General features: G+C 42.1%; 3 protein-coding genes across 3 annotated transcripts in view; 2 read left to right on the top strand and 1 right to left on the bottom strand.

Moving 5' to 3' along the window:
* The window catches only part of prr15lb (proline rich 15 like b), a 5,241-nt gene extending 1,956 nt beyond the window's left edge, over nt 1–3,285 (top strand). Inside the window, exon 2 of the mRNA XM_083636200.1 lies at nt 2,811–3,285. Within this exon, the coding sequence (XP_083492326.1) occupies nt 2,844–3,185 (342 nt within the window). The 5' untranslated portion in view covers nt 2,811–2,843 and the 3' untranslated portion in view covers nt 3,186–3,285. The remainder of the gene's footprint in view (nt 1–2,810) is intronic.
* Nucleotides 3,286–4,736: 1,451 nt separating this feature from the next.
* Nucleotides 4,737–9,169, bottom strand: pnpo (pyridoxamine 5'-phosphate oxidase). The gene is made up of 7 exons (XM_083636324.1): nt 9,015–9,169; nt 8,154–8,278; nt 7,951–8,050; nt 7,799–7,852; nt 7,570–7,698; nt 7,340–7,410; nt 4,737–5,790 (listed from the first exon to the last, which is right to left on the bottom strand). The coding sequence occupies exons 1-7, from the start codon at nt 9,057–9,059 to the stop codon at nt 5,625–5,627; spliced, it is 690 nt and encodes a 229-aa protein (XP_083492450.1). The 5' UTR covers nt 9,060–9,169; the 3' UTR covers nt 4,737–5,624.
* Nucleotides 9,170–10,721: 1,552 nt separating this feature from the next.
* On the top strand, nt 10,722–19,568 carry mrpl10 (mitochondrial ribosomal protein L10). The gene is made up of 5 exons (XM_083635270.1): nt 10,722–10,783; nt 11,337–11,506; nt 12,560–12,724; nt 12,872–13,016; nt 18,844–19,568. Exons 1-5 carry the CDS (start codon nt 10,744–10,746, stop codon nt 19,083–19,085), a joined length of 762 nt encoding a protein of 253 aa, XP_083491396.1. The 5' UTR covers nt 10,722–10,743; the 3' UTR covers nt 19,086–19,568.
* Nucleotides 19,569–24,349: the final 4,781 nt, after the last annotated feature.

Genomic DNA, 24,349 nt, shown 5'->3' with positions numbered 1-24,349 from the left:
TCATACAGAAGAAGTAAGAAGACAATTTAAATATGATAGTGGCAGTATTATTATTATTTGTTTCTCATACCATGTCCTGAACCTTTGCACCACTTGGTGCCTTACGTCAGGCGATGCAGATAAGAGTGAGATGAGTGTTTCTGCAAAGGTCACGTATATTTGCATGGGTGATCCATGATAAAAATGACCACACCAAAAGCAGATTTGTATTGTCCTTAACTTCCTGACTGCCATACTTGCATATACGATCATACTTGTGGGACTTGGTTTATTACATTTTAATCCAGATACTATTTTATGTTTAATTTTCAGTTAAATGCTTCAAGTTGATTTCAGTTTGACATGCATTTAACACGGTTATCACAGTACTACGTTATATGACAGAGGAGGAAGTGTGATAAGAGACCATTAAAAAGCAGTGTGTGGAGCTATAGGTGTTGTAACGAGGAAGTTCCCACTCAATCCTCACTCCCAGTTTAATGATACTGTTTACTAAGGTGAAGATTGATGTGTTACCATGGTGAACATGTCATGTTGTTGCTTTCCCACAGCAAATCACTTGGCATGACTTGATCTTACAATTTACGCATGCCTTGATCACGCACGTTGAATTTTGGAATACATGCAGCCATCATTGATCTTAATCTTCCAGTTTAGTAGTACAACTACAATACACTTTTTCATGTTACCAGTATGGCAGATCTCTGTAGGCTATCTGATATTATATATCTATATCTCTTATATATATTTGATCCTTTTTTGTTTTTGAAACTCTTGATATAATGCAGTGTTACCATGTTATTGTTTGATAGGGAGTTATTTTAGCTACAGTGGAAGGTTGCCAGGTGACTGAGCAGCTCTCTCCTGTCAGGATCAAAAGACACAATAGCTAGGCTTAATGTACATGCTCTGTAATGGCTAACTGCATGCCTGTGTTTTTATCCATGCGTTTGCATTGGTTGAAGTTGTGTACATAGATCATCCAGAAGCACACAGTTGTTTTGTGATGCTGCTGACAATAGTCTGTCCTTTGCTTTGTGTTATTATATAACAAATGGACGGTGCCTCGGGAGCGACCTCAAGGCAACAGCTTGCCTCCTCATCAGCCGAAAGGCCTTTTCTTTCTGACTTCATATCAGATCGCATGGGAGCGACAGGGGATACTCTTCAGATGCTCATTAATTTATCAGCTGAGTGTCAGGTGTCCTCCTCCATTAGGTTACACCCCCCTAATCACTGAGATGAGCCACGGATGAGAAGCAGCCATCCACAATTACTGTCTGCGCTCTGAGGCTGCTTGTGATAGATGTGCACTGTACAGCAGAGCCCAGAAACCAGAGCGCCGTTCATCTCCTTGACACAACCTGGAGAACGAGGGCGACCTGCTCTGACTGGAAAATGATTAACAGTGGGAGCCATGTGTTGCCAATGATGTCACATCAGAGGCATCCCAGCATGGGCTCAACCTGACGTCAGAGCAAATCCACATTATGCAGCACACCATACCATACACTGAAAAACAATAACAAAGAAACGGATTCCCCCTCCATTTCGTTTTTTTTCCATTTAAAACCATTGAAAATGGGTTTGAGTACGCTGACCTGGTCTATTTATGTTTTTGTCTGTTTTTTTTTTACATTTTTAATACTGAATGTTGGTGAAATTATCTCCGTCTTAAACTGTTGGCACAGGACAAGAACATTTGAAAACATACAGACATATTGTAATAGGTGAGCACATCAATAAACTATGTGTCATATATTTATTTAGGTAGAAATGAAATTTTTGATGGCGCTTTCAGTCTAAACAGGTTAAACAATATTGTTTGGCTGCGACTCCTTAGATGTTTCTGTATGCGGCCCACAACCAAAAAAGTTTGGCCACCCCTGGGCCATACAGCATGCTGACTGGAAGGCCACAGGCACACCTGGCATCGAAACCAAAGTGCACATTATGTTTCAGAAGATGCGCTCATATTTTTGCTACATCCCCCCGCCACCCCCCCAAAAAAATAAAAAAAATAAAAAAATACAAATAAAATAACTGCCTGCCTATCCATTTAATCCCTGGGCAGTGGGCAGGCATACCATTACCTCTTTTATTGTGTCTCTAACCTGTAGTTATATGTTTATCAGATTGTGTGAGCTACGGATAGGACACCAGAATCTATCAATCTATCTATCAATCAATCAATCAATCAATCAATCAATCAATCAATCTTTCTATCTATCTATCTATCTATCTATCTATCTATCTATCTATCTATCTATCTATCTATCTATCTAAGTGGGAGGCAGGCCTCCCCTGGGCTCCAGACAGTTTCAGGGAGGCTCAGTGAATGGAAATGGAAAACAATTCCATTCGTTATTAAAAAGAGATCACATAGAATAGCTTAAATGTGTGTGATGATTTGGTTAAAGACATAATAGAGCAGTTTTTACTGTTTTCCCCCTTTCCCAGAGTCAGACACCAATAAATGCCTTCAGACAGACCTTTGTTTATGTATTTGGCGAAGTATGTCAAACAGCGACAGCATTGCCAGGTGTATGATAATGATCGTATTTGTACGATAATGTCGCCCTCTGTACAATGGTACGATCAATAATGCCATTGTCTGGGGGGAGGCCCACAGTCTCAGACTTTGAAACCCCCTGCTATCTATCTATCTAGATGAGGATAAACCTTTTCCAATTATGTCCATGTATATTTGATCTGCATTGCAATATTAAGTCAGGTGTAAATCTATCCATTATAATGGTCAATAACAGCATGCCCTCCAGTGCCCTAAGTGTGTGCTCTGTGCCCTTCAGGTCAGTCTTCCAGTGTGTGTCGGAGGCGGAGCCATGGCTGACCCTAGCTGGTGGAAGCTGACCTTCTCGCGCAAAAAGAAAGCCGAAGCCAAGGTGCTGTATGAGATCCCAGCTGAGTATGGCAGCAACACGGGCAACAAGGATCACCCGAGCAGTAACCCTCCTCCAGACCCTACGGACAGCCAGTTCAATGCCAGGCTGGAGAAGATCGTGGATAAGTCTGCAACCAAGGGCCGCCACGTGAAGGTCTCCCACTCCGGCCGCTTCAAGGAGAAGAAGAAGGTCCGTGCCACGCTGGCGGAGAACCCCAATCTGTTCCCCGAGCACAGCCTCATTGACGAGAACCTCAAGAATAACAAACAGACTGAGAAATAACGCACACACACACACATCCCCAAAATGCACACGCATGCTTGAACACAGATGTGTCACATGTCAGTGTCACACTCGTAAAAGCTTAGAAGAGAAGGCTATAAAACACACAAGCACAGCCAAACTGGCACTAAAGCTGCAACCGTGCAAGGTGGAGAAACACTCGTTACCGTGCGTGTACCACACCCAGGCAGATACTGTAACCACCGGAGACTAACTCATACCTATTCAAACAACCGCTATCAGCAGACAACCATAGAGACATTATCGACATAAGACATTATCTAGAGGTGAAGGCAGGATAAACAAAAGCACTGGGGACATTTTCCTTTGGATCTTTTGGGGGTTTCCTTCCCAAACGAAATATCCACTATCTAAAAACCAACACTTATTAATCGCAGTCTCTTACAAAAAAGTATTGGTGACATGACGGTAAAAGTCAAGACATTTGCTTAACCAGATGCTGACATCTTTATGGACTTATCTCTATATTCTTTAATTATTGAGGATGAATGGTCAAATCAATTTTTGTTATAGGGATAATTCTGGATATACACCCTTCTGTCTTGTACCCAGGGCAAAAAACAAACAAAAAAACATTCTGTCTCATTCTCGGTGCACAAGTGAAGATACATCTGTGAACAGTACAACTAAAGCACAGAAGTTTTTCTACAACTTTTTTTTTTTTTATTATTATCAAAGCATAGAAAGAAATTGAGTATGCTGGTTTCTGAAATATCATGTGGATACCCCCACTGATATGGTAAATTAAAAATATTCTGTTTATATTCTCAGAGATAATACATTCTGAAATCCTAAAATGAAAATTGTATTTTGTTTTTAATAAATGTGTTAAGATGTGTTGATATGTATAGGAGTCCTTTGCATTTGTCCTAGCATGGAGTAATAGGCAGAAGCACTCTGTGAAGGGTTTGATCATCTGGATGGGTTTCTCACAATGAGCTCAACATGGAGGTCATGGTATCACGACTGATTTACAAGTCCGACTCTTACTGGTATGATTCTTTTGGGTAACCAAGAAGTTTGCTACTTCATCTGAGCCTAAGTTGGATGATGACTGAGGTTTTGTTGACATGGTGACGGTAAGCAGAGACTGACATTTGATACGCCATGGCTTAGCTCTACCAAAGACTCTACTTTACATGATATAAATAAATAAGACATTCAACGTTGTCAATTCACACGTGGGATACAGTTACCTTGTATAGATTCTATAAAAATCCTGTAGCAGTTCATATATAGAGCATACAGATCTTTCCCTTTCTGACTTTAAAATTAACTCTTGCGGATGTTTTTTTTTGTGTCAAGGTTATATAATGTATGTATATAATATATTTTTCTAGTGTTGTATGAGTGCCATCTACTGGTCAAAGAAAGCACTTAGTCTTCGGTTACCAAATAAAACTTTATCAGCTCCAGCTCAGTTAAGAAATGCAATTTTAAGTCAAAAATTATTTCAACAATCAACTATATATATATATATATATATATATAACAATATATCAACAATCTCATTCTCAAACACCACTAGAAATGCATCATACACATAATAAACTTGGCACAATTAACATAATCAGCTCTTTGAATGAATTTAAAGTCCAGTTCACACCAAAGATTCACAACGCAACAAGTTGAAACTTGCAACTGATTGCCATACTCTGGCTACCTTTAAAAATGACTGGAGTCGAGATGAGACAGGACTGTTCAGAGTTAAGACTGTTGCAACTTTGTACTGGAACAGTTTTGTTGCGTTGCAAATCTTTGGTGTGAACCGGGCTGAAGACTGGTGACGTGTGATCAATACCATGATCTATTCAACTCAGGTGTAACTTAGGGCCACATGAATTACATTCAAATTAACGAGCAAGTGCAGTGCGTCTGGGTCAAATAAAGCAGCATCTAGAAGACTAGAGAGAGATGTGCTCCTCTCTCCACTGACAGCTTTACACATTATACTTTTCAGGACATGAGACACCATTTCCTACTTCCCAGAGGTTAACAACGTTTAATAACCGACTGTACTGTCAATCATTGTTTGACAGCCACCAGACAGACTTTGCTCTGCAGAGTCACATAGTCCTGTATGCCACAGTGTCTTCTCAATCCTAAAACAGCCACTTGCTACACTGTACAGAATGTGTAAAGTTGTACAGTACAGTTAGGTTGCATCACACCGTTTTTTTGTCACCCATGGTTACCATTGAAAAAACATGTGAACCCCGCTGACATTGAGAAACGTACCATGGTTTGGTTCAGTGAGAACTACATAGCAGCACTAACTTATCAACATCAAATACTTTCCCATCAATATCTAGAGGAGCGGTTATTTCAAGTCAGGTAAAGATGATGACTCGTTTATCAGTGATGATGAGGTCATTCTGTCCTTTCCTGCATCCGTTACCTTGAATATTGGGGTTCTTCTCAAGGGGAGAGCCGCTGGTACACCCAGCCTCCCTCTGCAGGGTGCTGAAACTCCTCCAGCTCAGCCTCTCCGCTCGTTGGCCTCGTGAAGACGATGCGGTCATGAAGTCTGGTGGTCTGCCCCTGCCAGAACTCCATCCGGTAAGGCTTGATGATATAGCCACCCCTATTAGAAGGCCCCGCACACGGGATGGTTAATAAATAAGTTACTGCAATGCACATTTGGGTGAAGAATAAAGACATATTTATTCATTAAAACCAACACTGATGCTCAGGTTCAAGTGTGCAAGAAGCTTTCCTATTTAGGATCCCCATCAATGGAATCATTTATGCTCATAATCAGAATCAGCTTTATTGGCCAAGTATGTAGACATACACGGAATTTGACTCTGGTATATGTTGCTCTCAATGTACTACTTATACAGGAAAGAGAAAGGGTATGCAAAAAAGCTGCTATTTACTTTATATACAATACGTGTGATGTAGAGTGACCATTATAAATGTGTATAAGAAAATAATAATAATAATAATAGTATACCTATGTACAGTCTAAGTATATGTAAACCAGTCACTGGATTGTAAACAAGGCTATAAGTAATATAAGCTTTGAGTGCACAGTTATTGAGTTATTGAGACACAGCTTTGGGACAGTTATTACAAAGTTATTGCACAGTTCATTTAACATGTTTCACCTTAGAGTAGTGCAGTGGTTCTCAAATGTTTTCACATGAAGGACCCCTAAACTGACAAAAATTAGACCACGGACCCCCATTTGATAGGATTTTGTCCCACGGTCCCCCATATCAGTCAGGTTGCCGTACCACACTGTGATACACCCTGTCAAAGTGTTCTGACAGGGTGTATCACAGTGTGGTACAGCAACCTGACCGCCCAGGACTGCAGACTGCTGCAGAGGACTGTGAAGACAGCAGCTAAAATCATCGGCACAGAACTACCAAACCTCCATAACATCTTCACCACTCGCTGTAAAATGAAAGCCAAAAACATTATCAAAGACACCAGCCACCCCGCTCATACCCTGTTCTCACTCCTCCCTTCCAAAAAACGCTATCGGAGCATCAAATCACACACCACCCGTCTCAGTAACAGCTTTTTCCCTCAGGCAGTCAGGCTGCTGAACAGTTGACTCACACACACTGCAACACACTGTCACTTTGTTGTGCACCATTATTATATTGTACTGTATTGTGGTTTGTGTCATGTTTACACGCACTGTGTACAGACATGTCTGTATCACGTGTAGCCTACATAGTTATGTAGGTCTACACCCTTTTTCTGTCGGTCTTTGTGACCATGTCCTTGTGTATGTAAGGCTGAGGGTGCTCGAGCATAAAGAATTTCATTGTATTTATACAGTACATTGTATTATACATATGACAAATAAACTACTTGAACTTGATATGATAATAAGATTGATGCTTTTAGACATTTTATTACAGAAAGTGTATACAACCCATAACCAAAATAGTCATTGTGTTACTTATTAATGGAATTATAGCGAAAATAAATTACCCCCCTTTTTGCTGGGGACCCCCTGGAACCCCCTCAATGTAGGTGCAACAGGTAAAGTGATTCAAGTGTACACCATCAGAATGATGGCCTGTGGGAAGAAACTGTCCTTATGTCTGGTTGTTTTAGTATGTGGTAGCCTAATTTATGGTCAGTTTTACCATAAAGAACAAACAATTGCTTACCAGTAGTCAGGCATAGGCACCTCTGCATCTTTGTACTTTTCCTCCAATTCTGCATTTTTCTGCATTAGATACTAAAAGAAAGGACATTGTGAAAACAGCTGGCCAGTAAATAAATCACATACATAACAACACACAAACACACATTCACTTCATCATTTCTGGGAGATTCTAACACATTGAGTTGCAGATACTGTACGATCACAAAGACATCATATCGTTTTGGTTCTTACATCTCTGTCGGGAACCGGAGTGCTCTGTCTGCTCACAACAGCCCCGATCTGGCTGCTCTTTGGTCGAGAGTGGAAGTAGTCGCAAGAGATCTGGCAGGGGGTCCGCGCCACGTTGCCCTCGATGCGAATCTGCACACAAATATTCAAATGATCGTTGAACAACTCCATTGAGCAATATCATTATCAGGAAATAAACCGATAGTTACATCGAGAGTTGCTGTACTTGTACCTGTCTGTTCAGGGGCTCCCAGTAGAAGACCAGGCTTGCATAGGGGTTGCTCTCCTGTGGACATGGAAAATATGATAAAGACGTAACATGACATGGTTTCTGTGGAATAGATGGGTTAAGGTGAGAAAGAGAGAGGGAGACGAGTTACCAACCAGCTCGCCGCCCTTTCGACTCTCATAGTTGGTAAAGAAACGGAAGCCGTCGTCGCTGTATCCTTTCAGCAGGACCATTCGAGAGGATGGCCGTCCTTCCCTGAACACACAGAAACAAACTGGTTGGCAATGGCATGAGATTGGGAAAAGCCCTAGAAAATAAGCGCACGTTCATGTGTGGTGGTATTATTACCGGTACTCACTTGGTGGCAGTAGCGATGCACATAGCGTTTGGCTCTCCAATTCCAGGGCACTTTGTGGCTTCATCAAACCAATTTCCAAACTGCTTGATGGGGTCCAGGGAAACAAGCTGAGTCTCCTCAAAGCACTATGAACAAAATAACAACGTGAACGCAATGCACTTCACACAGAGCCATGTGAAGCAGACATCACTAACATTTCATGCAGGCCTTGAATGAGTCACTGAGGCCATTTACACCTGGGGTTAACATGTGTTTTCTGTGATCAGATTGCAATCAGATTGTGTTTTATCACTTGAAATGCCAGGTGTAAACACCCCCAAAACGCATTGAAGATGGATTGCAATCTGATCGGCCGAACCACCTCCGGAGGTGGTCAGGGATGCATTGTGTACACATTGAACACAAGTGTAGATGCAATGTGTCCTCTCAATCTGGATAGGCCTACAGCAACTTTATGCGGATTGAGAGGACAACCATTTCTGCAATCTGATTGCAATCAGATTGCAGAAAATGCATGTTGTTAACGCTAGGTGTAAATGGAATCAGGCTGAAGTGATAAAATACAATCTGATTGTAATCTGATGGCAGAAAACGCATGTTAACGCCAGGTGTAAATGCCTCACTGATACGTTTGAATTCTAGTGGGCAAGAGGACAAAAAGAGAAGGCCAGCACATTCCCAGAAGGACAGCTCAGCTGTACCCATGCATACTCATACAGCACATTAATGTAAGGCAAAACATCTGGACACACAGCTTAATTGAAACAGTTCAGAAGTCACAAACATTGGGCAAAGCTGACTGAGGTCTTTATAGCAGCGTTAGTGCAGGGTGTAACTCAACTACTTTAACGTTACATTTACCTCCCCCTCTCCTTTGTATTTCTTCCTCATGTCACTCAGATCCATGGTTGTAGTTTCACTCGTCGATTTTGTGCTAAAATGCAGCGAAAAAATGGACTGGCGACACACTGTCAGAGAAGCATGCGACTGCAGGTTTTCCCCATATATACAGATATTCATCAATAAATGTCTACTGAGTATGCGCCTCATCATGCTTACCAAGCAAACGCACGAAATTGACATTTACGACATTGACGTAACCTGGTTAAGGACATTGAACTGCTATTAAAACTACGCCAACCAATCGATGCCCGTCGTTGAGAGGGAGGAAGAGAGAGGGTCGCATGAGGATGGCGGAGCAAGCGGCGTGGCGGAAAAAAATGGCGGCAATGGCGTTTGAGAGTGCGAATGAGAATGAATCAGAAAGTGATGAGGATACAAGGGATCTTGAAAATAAACGTAATCGTGTATCAAGTAGTAACTCAAGTGACGGTGGCTATCAGGAAGTGAAGAAGGTGAGGCAAGGGAGTGAGGGTTCGTATAGTGTAGGAATGAGAGCGAAGTCAAAAGTGGATGGAATTTTCAGTAACCTGCATGAGTTGGGAAAGTTTATGGAAAGGAAAGTTGGTGTAGTAAAAGCGATAAGGGTAACTAGAAGTGGGTTGGTAGTAATAGAGTGTGTGTCACAGGATCAGGGAATGAAAGTAATTGAGATAGGTAAGTATAAGCAGTGTATGGTTGAGTGCTTTAAACTAAGCAAAGAGCCGATGAAGAAAGGAGTAGTCAGTGGTGTGCCGCTTGAGGTGGAGGTGGAGTTATTTGAGGAACAGGTAGAGAGTGTGTATGAGGCTAGAAGGATGTCTAGGTTTGTAGAAGGTAGGAAAGAGGATAGTTTATCTGTGTGTCTGTCTTTTAGTGAAGGGATTCCGGAAAGAGTGTTCCTGGACAGTGTGAGCTACAGGGTGAGGCCCTATGAAAGGGCGCCGCTCAGGTGTTTCAGTTGTCAAGAGTATGGTCATGTAGCTGCGGTGTGTAGAGGAGATAAAAGGTGTGGTCGGTGTGGGAAGGAAGATTGTGATATGAGGTATGGCAATGAGTGTGAACAGCAGGTGAAATGCCTGCATTGTGAGGGAAAACACTATACAGGATCAGCACAGTGCCCAAAAAGAATCCGAGAAGGAATAGTGAGTAAAGTCAGAGAAAAGAAAGGGTTGTCATATGCTGAGGCTGTCAAAAGTGTGGAGAGGAAACGTGAGAGGGTGGAAAGAAATGAGGATAGCGTGGGTGTACAAAAGGAACCGAGAAAGGAAATGGACAGATCGAGTCAGAGTAATGTTATCTGCATGGATAAGAAGCGATTCTTGGCCTTTATTGCTATGGTGTTGAACTGTGCTGCTACTATAACTGGGAAGACTGAGAGGACTGAAATGGTGGTGGATGCTGCAAAGAGGTTCCTGGATGTGGTGGACGTATCGGGAACAGATATCGATAAAATACTGAGGGACGCATTTGCGCAAACTCAGACAATTAACGTCTGAGTGTTAGTATGGACAATATTTATGAATGGGAGCATTTTGGGAAGAAGAACTATAAAGAAGACATCAAATTCCATTTGAACTGTGGAGGGCAGTAATACGCCGAGTAGCGTCTACACTGCCGGAAATCAAAAAGAAGAAGAAGAAGATGCCCGTCGTTCGATCATCACTTCCTGACTCACGTCACGTTTTCCTGGCTGTCATCAGTGTCAAAGATGGCGGCGACCTTGTGTGTGAAGCTACTACCGAAACAGGGTAATAATAATGTATAGTTAACGTTATATATGACATTAGATTAAGTAGGTTATTGTGTTATGTTTCATGAAGACGAATTCATTAACGCTAGGTTGTGTTGTTATGTACTACCGTAAGCTTAGCTGTCGTACAGCTAGCTAATGTTGACACGCCAGCCTCAATCAGACTGTAACGTGCTGTTGTCATTCAGTCAGTTGAGCTAGCGGCTGAAGCACATTGTACGCTACAACGATTGTAAAAGTTAACGCTAGCGACAACTGTTAAGTTACATTGTACTACCTACCTGCAGTCCATTGAGGACTGCTGATTCTGCATGTTTCTATTTGAGATAGCTGTGTGTGACATTTACTGGAGTGTTGCTTGCAGCTGTGTTGTTTTGTGTTGCTGTGTAACCTGCAGATTCTCACCTGTCTGTCAAATATCCACAGCACATTTAGTTCAGATAAAGGTGCAATGCCGTTATGTGTCCAGTAAAATGCATGAAAAGGTAAATAGAGCCATCTTGCTGAAGTCAAATCTATGAGCCTAAAAATCAGTGTTTTCTGACTTTTAGGATGGCTGCCCCTGACACAGAGCGTCCGACATGGGTCCAAAGCTGTGACCCGACACAGGAAACCCATGCACATTCTCAAAGCCAAGCTTCTTGCTGTCACTGAGTACATCCCTCCAAAACGTGTTGTTCCTCCAGGCGCTTATCCATCCCAAACGAAAACAGTTCAGGAGGTAAGTAGCAGGGCCTGAATTAGACCCCAACAAGGGAACTGGTCTTCATCCAATCCTTTTACGCTAAATAATATTGGAGCAAGGTTGATGCCAGGAAAATAATCTTGTAATTTCACCAGGATTTACAGTCAAGAACAGGGTTCGCACAAGCTCCTTGAAGTGCTTGAATTTTGAGAGTGAGAGAGCGAGAGAAAATCAAGTACTGGAATACCTTGAAAATAGCCCCCTTTGTCAACAAAGTGCTTAAAAAGACCTTGAATTTCAAATAAACCACATAATGCTGTCAAGTGTCACATCTTATATTTTGACCATTTCTGTTCATCAAGTCATTCTCTGCCTCCAACAACAGCCACACACACGGACACACCACACCATGCTGCCCACAGCCCCCCTCTCACTAGTTTTAGTAGCAGTCAGCAGCTGGGGTCGTTGTCTGTCAGTACCGCTGGTACAGCGCTAAACGAAGTGTGGAGATACTCTGACCAAGTGAGACTAAGTTGTCATTGAAAAATGGCACAGAGTAACATTAACACGCCAAACTTGGCGACCGACACCCCATACTTTATAAGGAATTTTCGAGGGGTTAGCCAAAGTCCCCGTTTCAACATCACTCAATGTTAGCTAACCAAGCTAACATTGATCTATTCCAAATAATAAACTTGAATCTTGAATCTAACGTTAGCCTATATCCAGCCTGGTCAGAAGGCTTGACCAGACGCTGACATTAAAATCATTTTGTCAATAGTTATCCAGTAACTCTATATCACTACCAAAATAAGGCCACGGGTTGCGCTGCCCACAATTGCTCAACTACGATGCCAGTTGAGCGGGCGAGGCCGTGCAGCGTGTGAGGCAGGGCGAGCACGTGCATGCATCTGCGAGCCCGCGAGGCGGGCCAGACCTCGATGGTCATGAATCAACGAGACGCGGTAGAAATGAGCACTGCCAGTTGAGCCGGTGACGCTAGAAAGGAGCACGCAATATACAGAATTTTGTGGTATCCAACTTGACTGTGAGACAAATCAAACTTTTCCCCTTTCTCTATTCCATCAGGAGAGTGGTCTAGCGTTGCTCTTAAAGAGGGAAGTGAAGAAAATATTCCAGGACTGCAAGATGATTGCTGTGGTCCAGAACAACGCCACCAACTCTGAAGACATGATCATTCTCAAACACAGACTTTATAAGCATGGCATCACTGTCAAGTTCTTCCCCAACCAGGTACGACTGACATGCCTCGACATCAACTCTAACCATCCTCAACTCTGACCATCCAAGGATAACACTGTCACTGATCTGTATTTAAGTGGTGGCTCAGTGATGTAATGGACCAAGTTTCATCTCATCTTTGATCACGCACATTTTCAGGTGATGAGGTCATTCCTGAATGACAGCATGTACAGCAACATGGCCCCTCTGTTCATCGGCCCAACAGTGCTGTTTATCAGCAAAGAGCCAAAGCCGAAGGAGATGCTGGTGACTCTGAGGGGCAGCCCACAGATGGCACTCCTGGGTATGTACTGTACATTATGTGAACATGTCAATTTTGCATTTCATATTACTTGCTACAGCACGGCTTCCCAACCTTTTTTGGCTCGTGACCCTACTTTGACGTTACAAAAATCTAGGGACATGAGACATTCGAGACATCGCCAGTAGGGCTGTGGCGATTCACTTATCTCCCGATTCGATACTATCACGATTCTTGGGTGCCGATTCGATTTATATTGCGATTCTTAAGTATTGCGATTCTACGATTATTGCGATTCGATATTACGATTTATTGCGATTTTTGTTTATTTTTTTCTTTTATTTTTTCAGTTTGTTTGCTTTTTTACACTAGATTAGAACATGGGAAAAGTTGAATCATACACTAGAGACTATATTATATATCATGAGTAGGGCTGGGCGATATAGTTAAAAACAGGGGCGGACTGGGATCATAATTCAGGCCGGGCATTAGATACCAAGCAGGCCAGGCCGATATGGGCCAACGCGCGTGAAATTTGGGCCGTTTGAAGCTAGATTTGGGCCGTTTGAAGTCCAATTTTACAATGAGATGCACCCACTTTAACCCTGAAGTGTAATTATTACTTCAGACTAACTAATACAGTAATAAAACCACTAGTAAACCAGTAGGCGGCGCCTGGCCTGCTGTTCAGTGAGTGGCCTGACTGCAAGCACCCAAAAAAATTTTTTTTTTTTTTTTTTTAATTTGCGATTATCGATTCTGGAATAAAAGATCGATCCAAAAAATCGTGACATTAAAAATCGCGATACTTAGGTGAATCGATTTTTTCCCCCACCCCTAATCGCCAGTATTTAGTATGCTTCTTTTTCCCTTCACAATTCTGACTTTAATGTGAGAATTCTGACTTTAATCTCAAAATTCTGACTTTTTTCTCAAAATTCTGACTTTTTTCTCAAAATTCTGACTATTTTCCTCAAAATTCTGACAGTAACTCGGAATTCTGACGTTAATCTCAGAATTCTGACTTTATTCTCAGAATCCTGATTTAAAGTTATAATCTCAAAGATTTTAATCTAAAAAAATAAAGAGTCACTCACAATGTTGATTGGGGCTATGGTCCATTGATGGAAGCCTTTGCAGTATATAGTGACAGTATGTGATGTTAGTAATGTCACATAATGCAACACTGTTTGGATCTCACCTGCAATTACCACTCATCGCCATAGGTGTCACCCAAGAGAACAAACCTGAAATCTTAGAGATTCTCATTTTAAACAGCTTTAAACTCAGAACTTAACACGTTCACTGCCAACAACGTGTAAACACGTTTTCAGAATCCAGCTGTTGACTGCCAGCGACGTGTAAACACGTTTTCAGAATCGATTTTTTTTTTTTGACGGTGGGACGTTGATCTAACCCTTTTACGTCTCTTATATAAGTATTGGACGTGTACAACCCATTCCACCGACCCACTAAGTGGCGACAAGGAAGTAGGAAGGCAAGCAAAAAGCAGTGTGATCCATTTCCATTCTCATGAAAATGGATTGGCGGAGGCGCTTTCGTTTCCGCGCTGATTGCTGGCGGTGCGGGATTGCAAACGTGCATGGTGGATTGCGGATGGAGCACACTTTGAGGCACGCAGCGTAAATATGACCAGAGTCGCAGGGGCTTCATCGGAGCTCTCGGCCAGGGCTCCGGGAGGCGGGCGAGTCCAGCCGGGCTTCCTCGGGGAGCGGCCACGCAGACAGGCACAGCCAGGCACAGCCGCACAGCGGCAGCGGGGCAGTGAGACTGGTGACACGCTTGTGGTGCAGCAGGCTATTTTGCAAATTGGAAACAGCCATAAAAGGCTTTTAGAATGGGATTTTCAACCCATTCTTTTTTGTTTCTTTTTCGCTCTAATTTAGAGTAATTTAATTTCTATTCAGAAATTTATTTGAGAGGTCGAGAGTATGAGAAAGTGCATTTGCACAGGTAGGAAAATGCTTGTGACAGGGCGCTGCAGCCAAGAAGAACGCCCACGGAGGGAGGAGTTGAGCAGAGGGGAGTTTCCTGCTGTTATGGAGGAAATTACTGTTCAAAACTATTGTTTAGGTCTTACTGATGCCAAAAATGAATGGTTAAAGTGATCGAATTTCACAGAAAGCCGTTTATCTCTGAATATTTTTTCTGACGCTAAAACCATGCTGTATTCAATTGCTAATGCTTACATAACTACTAACTCTACAAACTAACTCTTTTAGACAGAGAAAGTACACATTCTATTAGTACTTTTGAGATATTGTATGTTCACAAACTCCAAGCAGAAAATAATCCTCGGCTCTTGTAAAATGAGCCAGAATCCTCAAAAAACGGCTTGGCAGAAGCTACCTACAGCAAAAAAAAACGGCTGGCAGTCAATGTGTTAAAAAAACAAAATAAAAAGAAATAAATAAATAAAAAGAAGTTGCAAGTGACCCTAACCTGTTAACCCCTAAGCCCATTTTTCAGCTCACCTGCCGAAAATGACATGCCTGAACTGAATTGAGTATATCTCCACAACTACAGGGTATTTTCTGAAAATTATTTTTTTCAAAAGCTAGCCAACACCTGTGAGATTGCTGTAAAAGTGTCAGAATTAATTACAAATGTACTGTATCAGAGTAAAATCAGTTAGAACATGGCAAAAAATTAAAAATTCAAGCTCCGCCCAAAAAAAACAACACTATTTTGGATGAAAAGCACCTGAAAATCATGGGTTGGTAGCCAAATTATTCTATGGAGCAGTAGACTAATATCTTATGAGTGCTTGTATCAAAGGAAATCCTTAGAAAGTGAACCAGAGCAATTGTACAGATGATTTACTACATGTAGGCCCAGGCGGACATGATCTGGGCACAATTTGGGTATCATGGGTGCCATTTGACTTTTCTATGGTAGAACACTGAAATACCTTTTTTTTCTCCTACTTACATATCACTATAGGTACTCAGTTAATATGCGTTATGGTTTGGATAACCCTCAAGCGTTATATCTGTATTTTTACTCTGTGAAATGAATCAGAAAAGCCTCTTCAAATTGCAGGCAAAGCCTGGGACGTTACGCAGAGGGATATCTCGGGACCCCATTGGCCGATTTCGATGATTGACACCTCTATGGAAGCGTCAGAGCCAATAGAATCGACGTAAACTGAAAGAATTTACGTCAGACAGTTTTCCAGGAAATGCTGTCGACTGAACCCAAAGCTCGTCTATTCTGTGAAGATGACCACTCCATGTAAAATCCTCCATATGGCTTTGTAAACACGATGACTGTAAAAAAACAACGCTTTAAGATGATGAAGAGGCATTAGGAGTAGCAATTAGTAGCGTTTTTATGAAGTCAAACACAACTTTTGATTTGAAAACAGCAAAGGTAAGACATAACTTGTAGTTTTATCTGTAAAACGTTAAAACTTTTTTGCTGTTCTTTGACAGCCTACTGAGTGAGTTTTCATCTCTCAGAGACGAGCTATACCTCTTTGGAAAGAGCAGAGCCTTAGCTATCCAAAGCCGTCTCGTTTGGAGAGAAAAGATTCACTCGCAAAAACAAATCACCACATAAACGCAGGCATGCACGGTTTTCTTGTTTTTGCTACATGGTGATATTGTTGCTTGGGGTTGGAATTATTTTTCGTTTGAATACAAATGCTTGTCAGAGTCTTGTAGCCACGTTTCTTCCTGACATTTTGGTGTACTGTATGTCTCGCTGCCTGCTTCCTAGGCTGCTGTAGAGAGTCATTTGTGAGAGATGACAAGGGCTCAGCCCGCCGGCGGGCCCGCTAGGGGGGAAGAGGCTAATCAACTTCGGTAGTATAAAATTGTGTGTGGTGTATTTTTTATTTTTTTCCCAGGCGACCCTATTTGAATTCCAGGCGACCCCACTTAGGGTCGCGACCCTAAGGTTGGGAACCACTGTGCTACAGACTCAGAGGTATTACTATGATATGCTGACTTCCTGTCTGGCTGTCAGCACGATATACCAAAACATATGAGCGCTTGTCTATGAAATTTGATGGACAGGGAAGGACATGTTTGCAGACTTAAGAAAAAGAAAGTGATAGGAATGATGTCTTTGGGTGTATAACAGTAAAGTGGAGAATTGATGCATTGGTGGAGGTTTGTGCTCTCTGTCTACCTTCTAGATCTTATCAGAAATTGTTAAGTATTAATATTAGGCAATTGTCCCATTGATGAACCAGCCACCCAGATGACTAAATGATAGATGGATAGATTCAACCCACAAGCCACCATGGAGCTTAGGAAACAATGCTTGGAAAAGCACAGGTGATTGTATTTTCATAAAACATTGATTCACAGATCAAATACATTCACGAAAACAACAGCGTGAGCAAAAATGGGGTAAACATTCAGTTTAATTAAGATTCCTTTCAATGCAAAAGAAGGATACATGCCACACCTGCGTATCAATGCAAAGCATCCGTGATGCAATTAACAGACAGTGGTGTAGTGGTCCCTGGAGAAGTGGGACTACTCTTAATTCCCCCCCCCCCCCCCCATTTTTTTTTACATTACTGAATTAGTTCATTGACACAAGAATTTCAAACAAACTACCGGTAGTTGGAACCTATAAGTAGCTGCCAAAATAATGGAAGCATTCAAGTAGCCTAATTGATAGCTATACAATTGCATATTATATTGAAAGCAGGCTCTTTTGGTGCCCTGCTGACAAATTGGTCCCCCCTCCTGACTGTTTTGGGTTTTATTTTGAAATTTTAATTTTGTTCCTCGGTCATGAATTTTGCTCTGTGCTGCTTGACCCAACTCGAAGTGGGAAGCGTCAAAAATAGATTTCCGGCCCGTTTAATTAAAAGCCGCTTCGGGGACGCTTCAGGACCCGCGGCTAGCCTCTTTCACTAGCCCCTAGTGTTGTCAGTCCGTGGTGAAAAGGGCTAGACTGCGGCGTGCCTGGTGGATACAGGCATTCACTAGACAGGCTGTGACCAGCTCCGGCACTCGCCTCGCAACCACGCAACGCTTCCTGGTGGAATCTGCCGGTAGAAATGAGGATTACGCAACACTGTCTGAAATAGATCCAACAGATATTAAATGTGATCAAGGTGTTAGAGCCCAAACACACCAGACGCGTATCCGACGCTGAAGCAACGCCTTGTGGAGGCAATTTCATGGGGAGACTGATCACACCGGTTGCAGCGCGGCGCCTCGCGCGGCGTGCGGTGAGGTTTTTTGGCATCGGGGTCTATTTTTGACGCGTGACACGAGCCAAATAGAGACACTGCATGAAATAGGCCACGCCCATCACGGGGGAAAAGCTCCGTTCATTTCCACACACCAGCGTCATTTTCCTTGAATTAAACATAGCTAAAAGCTGTTGTGTGGTGGGGCTGCGCAGACAACAAATGTAAAAAATCGCCAGTTCAAGTTTTTTTGTACTCCCGAGCAAAACAAGGAAGCCATTGAGAATTGGCGAGAAGAAAAATGTGGATCTAGCTGTCAAGGAAGTAAGTTGGAGTGTTCATCTTCCGTATATACGATCTTTTTGTGCAACACGCAACCATGCACGTGACATAGGAGAACGCCCGGATTGGAGGGGGGCTTTCTGTTTTCCCCCGTCTTGGGCGTGGCTTCTGAATGATGATGCATTACGCAGTGTCTCTATACAAGTTGTGACCGGCGCGGGGGGGCAAACCAGAGCGAGGCATGAAGCAAAACAGCGCGTCTGGTCTGAATGCCAAGGCTCCTGCTCCATGCTTCTGTGACGCACTGTTTTCTGAGATGCCTCTGGTGTGAACCACGCGTTAAGACACCGACTGCACGGCTCCTCGGTTACGACGGCACCACTAATCTGTGCTCCGGTCCCATCCCAACAGGAGCCTGTATAGAGAACACCTTGCTGAGTGCACAGGGCGTGGTCAGCTACTCCAAACTTCCCTCGGTGACGGTGGTCCAGGGTGAGCTGGTCAGCGGTCTGACCATGCTGACGTCCCACACGGCCTCCCTGCTGCAGAGGCACCCAGCCCACCTGTCGGCCCTGCTGCAGCAGTACCTGAAACAACAGAGTCCAGACAGCGACGGCGCAGAGGGAGCCGCCCAGAGCCAGGAGGCTGCGTAAGAGGTTCTTCTTCTTCTGCTGTGGAGGACGTCGCTGAGACTGTTGCCCAGCACAACTGTGTTGCTGCTCGGAATGAAGAGGGAGTGTGAAGTTGGGACACGTGCTTTGGAAAAATCTTTTAATTTAGCACCACCAAAGTTGGTGTGCCAGCCACATTTTCAAGATTGGAGAACGTGTTTGAAAAAGGAAGATGCTTATTTTCCCAATCTTCTAAATTGGTGTTGAACGGCTTAGCTGGTACTAAATCCCTTTCAAATCTTTTGGGGTGTGTCCAGCCGTACGATCCCTGGCTTCTTTGAATGAAGAGGAGGTCTGCAGACTGGTTTCACTGCACTTCACCTCAGTTTGGAAGTCTTGCATGGACGATACTGCAAGAATGTAAACATCACATAATGGCCTATTTGGGCCCTGCTTGTTCATTATTTTTTTAATTGTTTTGTTTTATTTAAGGACATAAGCATATTAAAATACACAATGTCAACACTTCATGTTGCTTTATTGACATTTACTCAGGCAATTTTGGGATTATTTGGGGATTTTTACTATTTTGGTACGTTCTGTTGGCCAGTGCAGCGGTAAAAGGATTTTGTCAAACCCTCTTTCAATAATGCTTTGGACAAATTGAGTTGATGAGTATAATGCATAATTCATTCATTGACTGTGGCCCATTTGAAACAAGCAGACATATCTGGCCTGGCCTGGTAGTATTGTGTTGTAAGGTGTGATAGTAGTGGCACATCATGAAAGCTAGTCCAGACAAAATAAACACAAGTGGTCTCGGATCCTGATCAATCTTAATCTGCAGATTACAGCATGTTAATCTGGGTCCCAGTCTTTTATGTCCTGCTATACTAAATTAGAGGCTTTCTGGCACTCATGTCACAATGTTACTATTCTGCATTAGAGGGAAAGTCAGAGCTATCTAAAAATACATTAAATCTAAATCAAATCTGCAGAATTGTGTCCGGGCAACATGTTGCATAATATCCGATATCACTATATTTAAGATACAGATAAAAAAAAAAAAAAGCCTCATGAAGTTGCAAGATCATTGAAATCATGTTCATATAATTCCTCAAAACAAGAAGGAATGAAGAAGAAATAGTCACCTGCCATGTCCTTGTCTATAAAGAAGGTGGGTAAACTGACCTCCAGTTTCCCTGCATAAGGCAAACGAGCACCATCAGACAAAGACAAAACAGACAGACATTGCATGCCACCTTAAATGTACCATATAATTACATAATTCTAACCTAGGATAATATACAGTAGACCTATGAACTTCCCCTGGCACTGTCAGCCTAAACAGGTGGGTAACCTGTTCTGGGCAGACTGAGTTGAGGAGGTTTTTATCCCTGCTACAGACACACGCTGTAATTCCAGCTAATGCGGATTATGCCCGGACACACTGCGCACGGCGCTGCCTGCGACGCACAGCTCTCCTTGGATTTGGAGGCTGCTCATGTCACCTCCCGGGAGAGAGGGCCGGGCAGCTGAGATTATATGTAGGCACAGTAAGAGATTATTTGTGGATATTTCTTGCCTGTTTCTCAATGTAGAAATGTTGGCTTCATCGAAGTGGTGATGCTGTGCAGTTTCTTGAAGGCCAAACGGATTGTTGGATTTTGTCAGCTGCAGAGGATTTCAGTAGATCATGAGAATCGGACGGGAATTTCAGGTAAGAAGTTATCGTATTTAAGTGTAATACATTTAATTGATGAATATACCCAGGGGCCTTCAGTGTTGTGTGACACTATTTCTTTTATGGGGCCTTTGGTGATATTGAAACATTTCCACTTAAGTTGATGACTTCCAGCCAAACAGGACTGCTGAGTCTGAGTCATGACTGAGGTCTCTCCCTGCCTTATGTAACTAAACCAGGCTGGCTTCTGTCTTACATTAGAGAGATAGCACACCATCACTTTCAACATGGTGCCCCATTGGGTTTTACATCCTCTCGGATGAACCTATTTTCATAATTCAAAAGTAGTGTAACGCTATTCACACCTTCATAGTGATTCTGTTCTGCAACTGGTTGTAGTTATCATAGACTGTGCTCCATAGTAGATTGCTCTATTGCTGACAAAAATGTGTTATTGGAAGTCGCTTTGGATAAAAGCGTCTGCCAAATGACGTAATGTAATGTAATGTAATGCTCCAAATACAGAGAGAACAACATCTGTGTGACTTCCTGCCTGCAAAGAGAATATCGTGTGTAAATAACACACAAGGCATTGTGATGGAAATGGAACATGTTGGTTTTCCCACTTGAGTGTAGTAGAAATAACTTGAATTAGGTAAACTCCCAAAATGAATGCATACCCAAAAAGTTGCAAAACACTGGTCCATAAAGCCTATTGAATATAGTGAAAAATACTCGAATCTCTCCATGCAAATACAAACTGGCTATATCTTGTGGTATCTTGCTACGTATGTTTCTGCTGCGTGTGTGCATGAACGTCTAGTTTTCATTTGAAGAAGAGAAGTGAATAAAAAAAATCCTCTCAAACGGTTTATTTTAATTTTGATATCCATTCATCTAAACCGACATGAGTCATCTAAACAGAATGGTCGGTGATTTCAAAGTGATGTGTGACAGTGATCCAGTGCAACGGTTTCAGTTTCCTTAGGAAGCACAATCCATCTTTCTACTGCTGTGGTTACAAGTTCAAGTTTATTCATATGTCCCAGAAGGGCACTTTGGGTTGCAGCAGAGCAAAAACGAAACAGTCATAAAATCACACAAGACTCGAAATAAAAACATGAAAACAAGGTGCAGACACAAATAGACCATAAAACCATAAAAACCATAAAAGACCATAAAACCATAAAAACAAAATGGAGACACAATAGACCACGACATAGTGCACAGTAGCAGTTCAGTTCAAAAGTGCCAGTGTAGTTTAAAGTGCATTAGAGGCCGATAAGTGCAAATGCGAGGCAGTCTAAGAAGGAGACTTAGCCACACAGCGCTACATATTACAGAAAGTAAATGCTACAATATAACTATTGTATAGGAGAACATAAAATAAATAAAAACATCAAATAGATGTTACATTACTGTATATTCTCTTAAGTAGCATTTAAAGCTCGAATCGAAGCAGGCACAAAGGAATTCCTATATCTATTTTTCTTAGCCAAGGGAGCACGAAGACGAAGGCCAGATGGGAGCAGCTCATATTCAGAGCACAGCGGATGTGCACAGCGGATGTACACGTCTCACTTTAGTCCGTGCTTATTGTGGAGCCTCTTGGCATTTCATGCATTGTCAGTGTTTGTCTTCTCTGCCTTGTGATCTTGTTACTGCTTGTCCAAGTGACAAGTTGCTAAAAATGTGTCAGGAAAAGCCAATTAGATGGAAGTTGTTAATCCCCTCCTTGCAAGTGGCGCTGGCCTTGGCCTGACAGAGCTGCAAATCATCTGTAGATGGATATAGACGGTTTTAACTTGACAACAAAAACATTCTAAATTGAACCCCCGCTCACTTCCTGTTGCAGTGTTTGCTATGGACATAAAAGAAAAAAAAACATTCAAGTGCAGGACTGACCATTCCATGAAAACCATCTATAGACTGCCTGTGTGATCAAGTTGTTTTGATTTCCTAAATAATTTGTGTATTGAAGTCACAGCCCAATTCAGAATATGTGCACATTTCTTCGGTTATTATAACTAATAATAATTAACTGGTGAAGTTATAGTATTGATTTGTCAAATTAATCATTATTTTAGTATAAAGGAAGAGTGATGTGGTGGTGTCACTCCTGGTATTCCAAAAATATTCTTAAAACAGTGTTGGATCATACCTTTGGTCTTTCAGTTTGAATACAACAATACAAACTTGAATACAACTTCATAGGCCGTTGCTGCATGGTCTAACGTGAGCATATTGGACAGAAACAGCTTGGCAACAGTTTCCATTTTACGTAATATACACAAAAATATTAAAATTAATTTCCAGTGCTTACTGGACATGTAATGGCAGACACTAGGGAGACAATATCAACACACCTGCATAAGTTTCTCGTGTATGATATTGAGAGAACATAAACAACAACAAGAAACAGCAACTTGGCCCCATTCATCTAGCAATATTTTGTAATGTGCAAACTTGTGCTGAAAACATTTTAGTTGCAAATTCTCTGAGTCGTCGTTAATAACATTTGTCAGCATTTATCAATCAAGTTTGATCTCTGTTCTATCCACACATGCAAATCCATCATCAGATGATGATGAAATTTGTGTTCAGTGTGACTATTGGGTAAAAGACTCGGACGTGAAGTTAGCCGTAGATGATGGAAGCTTGACGTCGACGGTGGGTCTGACTACGTGAGACTAGGCTGACACTTCTGTTAGGTAACTGGATTACAACAGGTCCATTCTAGTCTGCTGCTCTGTTTGGTTTAATACTTTCATTCAGAGTTCATAGATCCTTCGTAGTAGAGCAGAGCTCTCTTGTCCATGATGAAACTGATATGGCTCTTCAAAAAGGACAATACAATACTTAACGCACACAGCATTTGACAAAACAGACTAACACTCTGCAATAATTTAACCATATATAGTTTAACCATAGTTATACAAAAGTTACACTGCAACAAGTAATTTGTGCAAGTGCAGAGAAGAACAGACGTGATCAGATCATGATTTTTAAGACATTAAGATGAGAATGTCTCTCTTCCTCAGAGATTTTTCAGAAACTCTGTATGTTTAAGGTTGATCTGCGAGAGCTTTTTTTTTTTTGTGTTCTTCTCAGTTGAATTTCAGACCGGAGATGAAGCATTTTAAAATCTTGATTTCAGAGGACATTCTCTCATTGGATAACTCAAACTTTAGTTTGAACGGTTCACCCAAAAAATGAAAATGCTGTCAGCTACTCACCCTCATGCCAGTTGAAAGTTGAATCAGAGGTGAAGCTTGCCCATATAACACACAGGCAGGTTGAGGTTGCCTGCACCGTTCAAAAGAAAACCAGTCACCATCAAATTCTGTACAAATTAAGTCAATGCTGGTTGGTTTTCTCTTGAGTTGGGCTGGCAACCTCTCTGTGTGTTATATGGACAAACTTCAACTGGCATGAGGGTGAATACATAATTTTAATTTTTGTGCCAACTGTTCCTTTAATCGAGTCATTTAATTCTGTTCCCTCAGCCTTCCACACCCATAACATCCTGACATGACAGGGGGCTCCTGGCAGATCGCAGCAGATCTCACTGAAAAAGCAGCCGATCACAACAGCGAAGGGAGTCTGAGGTCGGCGTTCCAAA

Source organism: Poromitra crassiceps, assembly GCF_964638095.1.
Source record: "Poromitra crassiceps genome assembly, chromosome: 4".
NCBI classification, from domain to species: Eukaryota; Metazoa; Chordata; class Actinopteri; order Beryciformes; family Melamphaidae; genus Poromitra; species Poromitra crassiceps.
The sequence above is the reverse complement of the archived record's forward strand: the minus strand, read 5'-3'. Positions and strand labels throughout refer to the sequence as shown.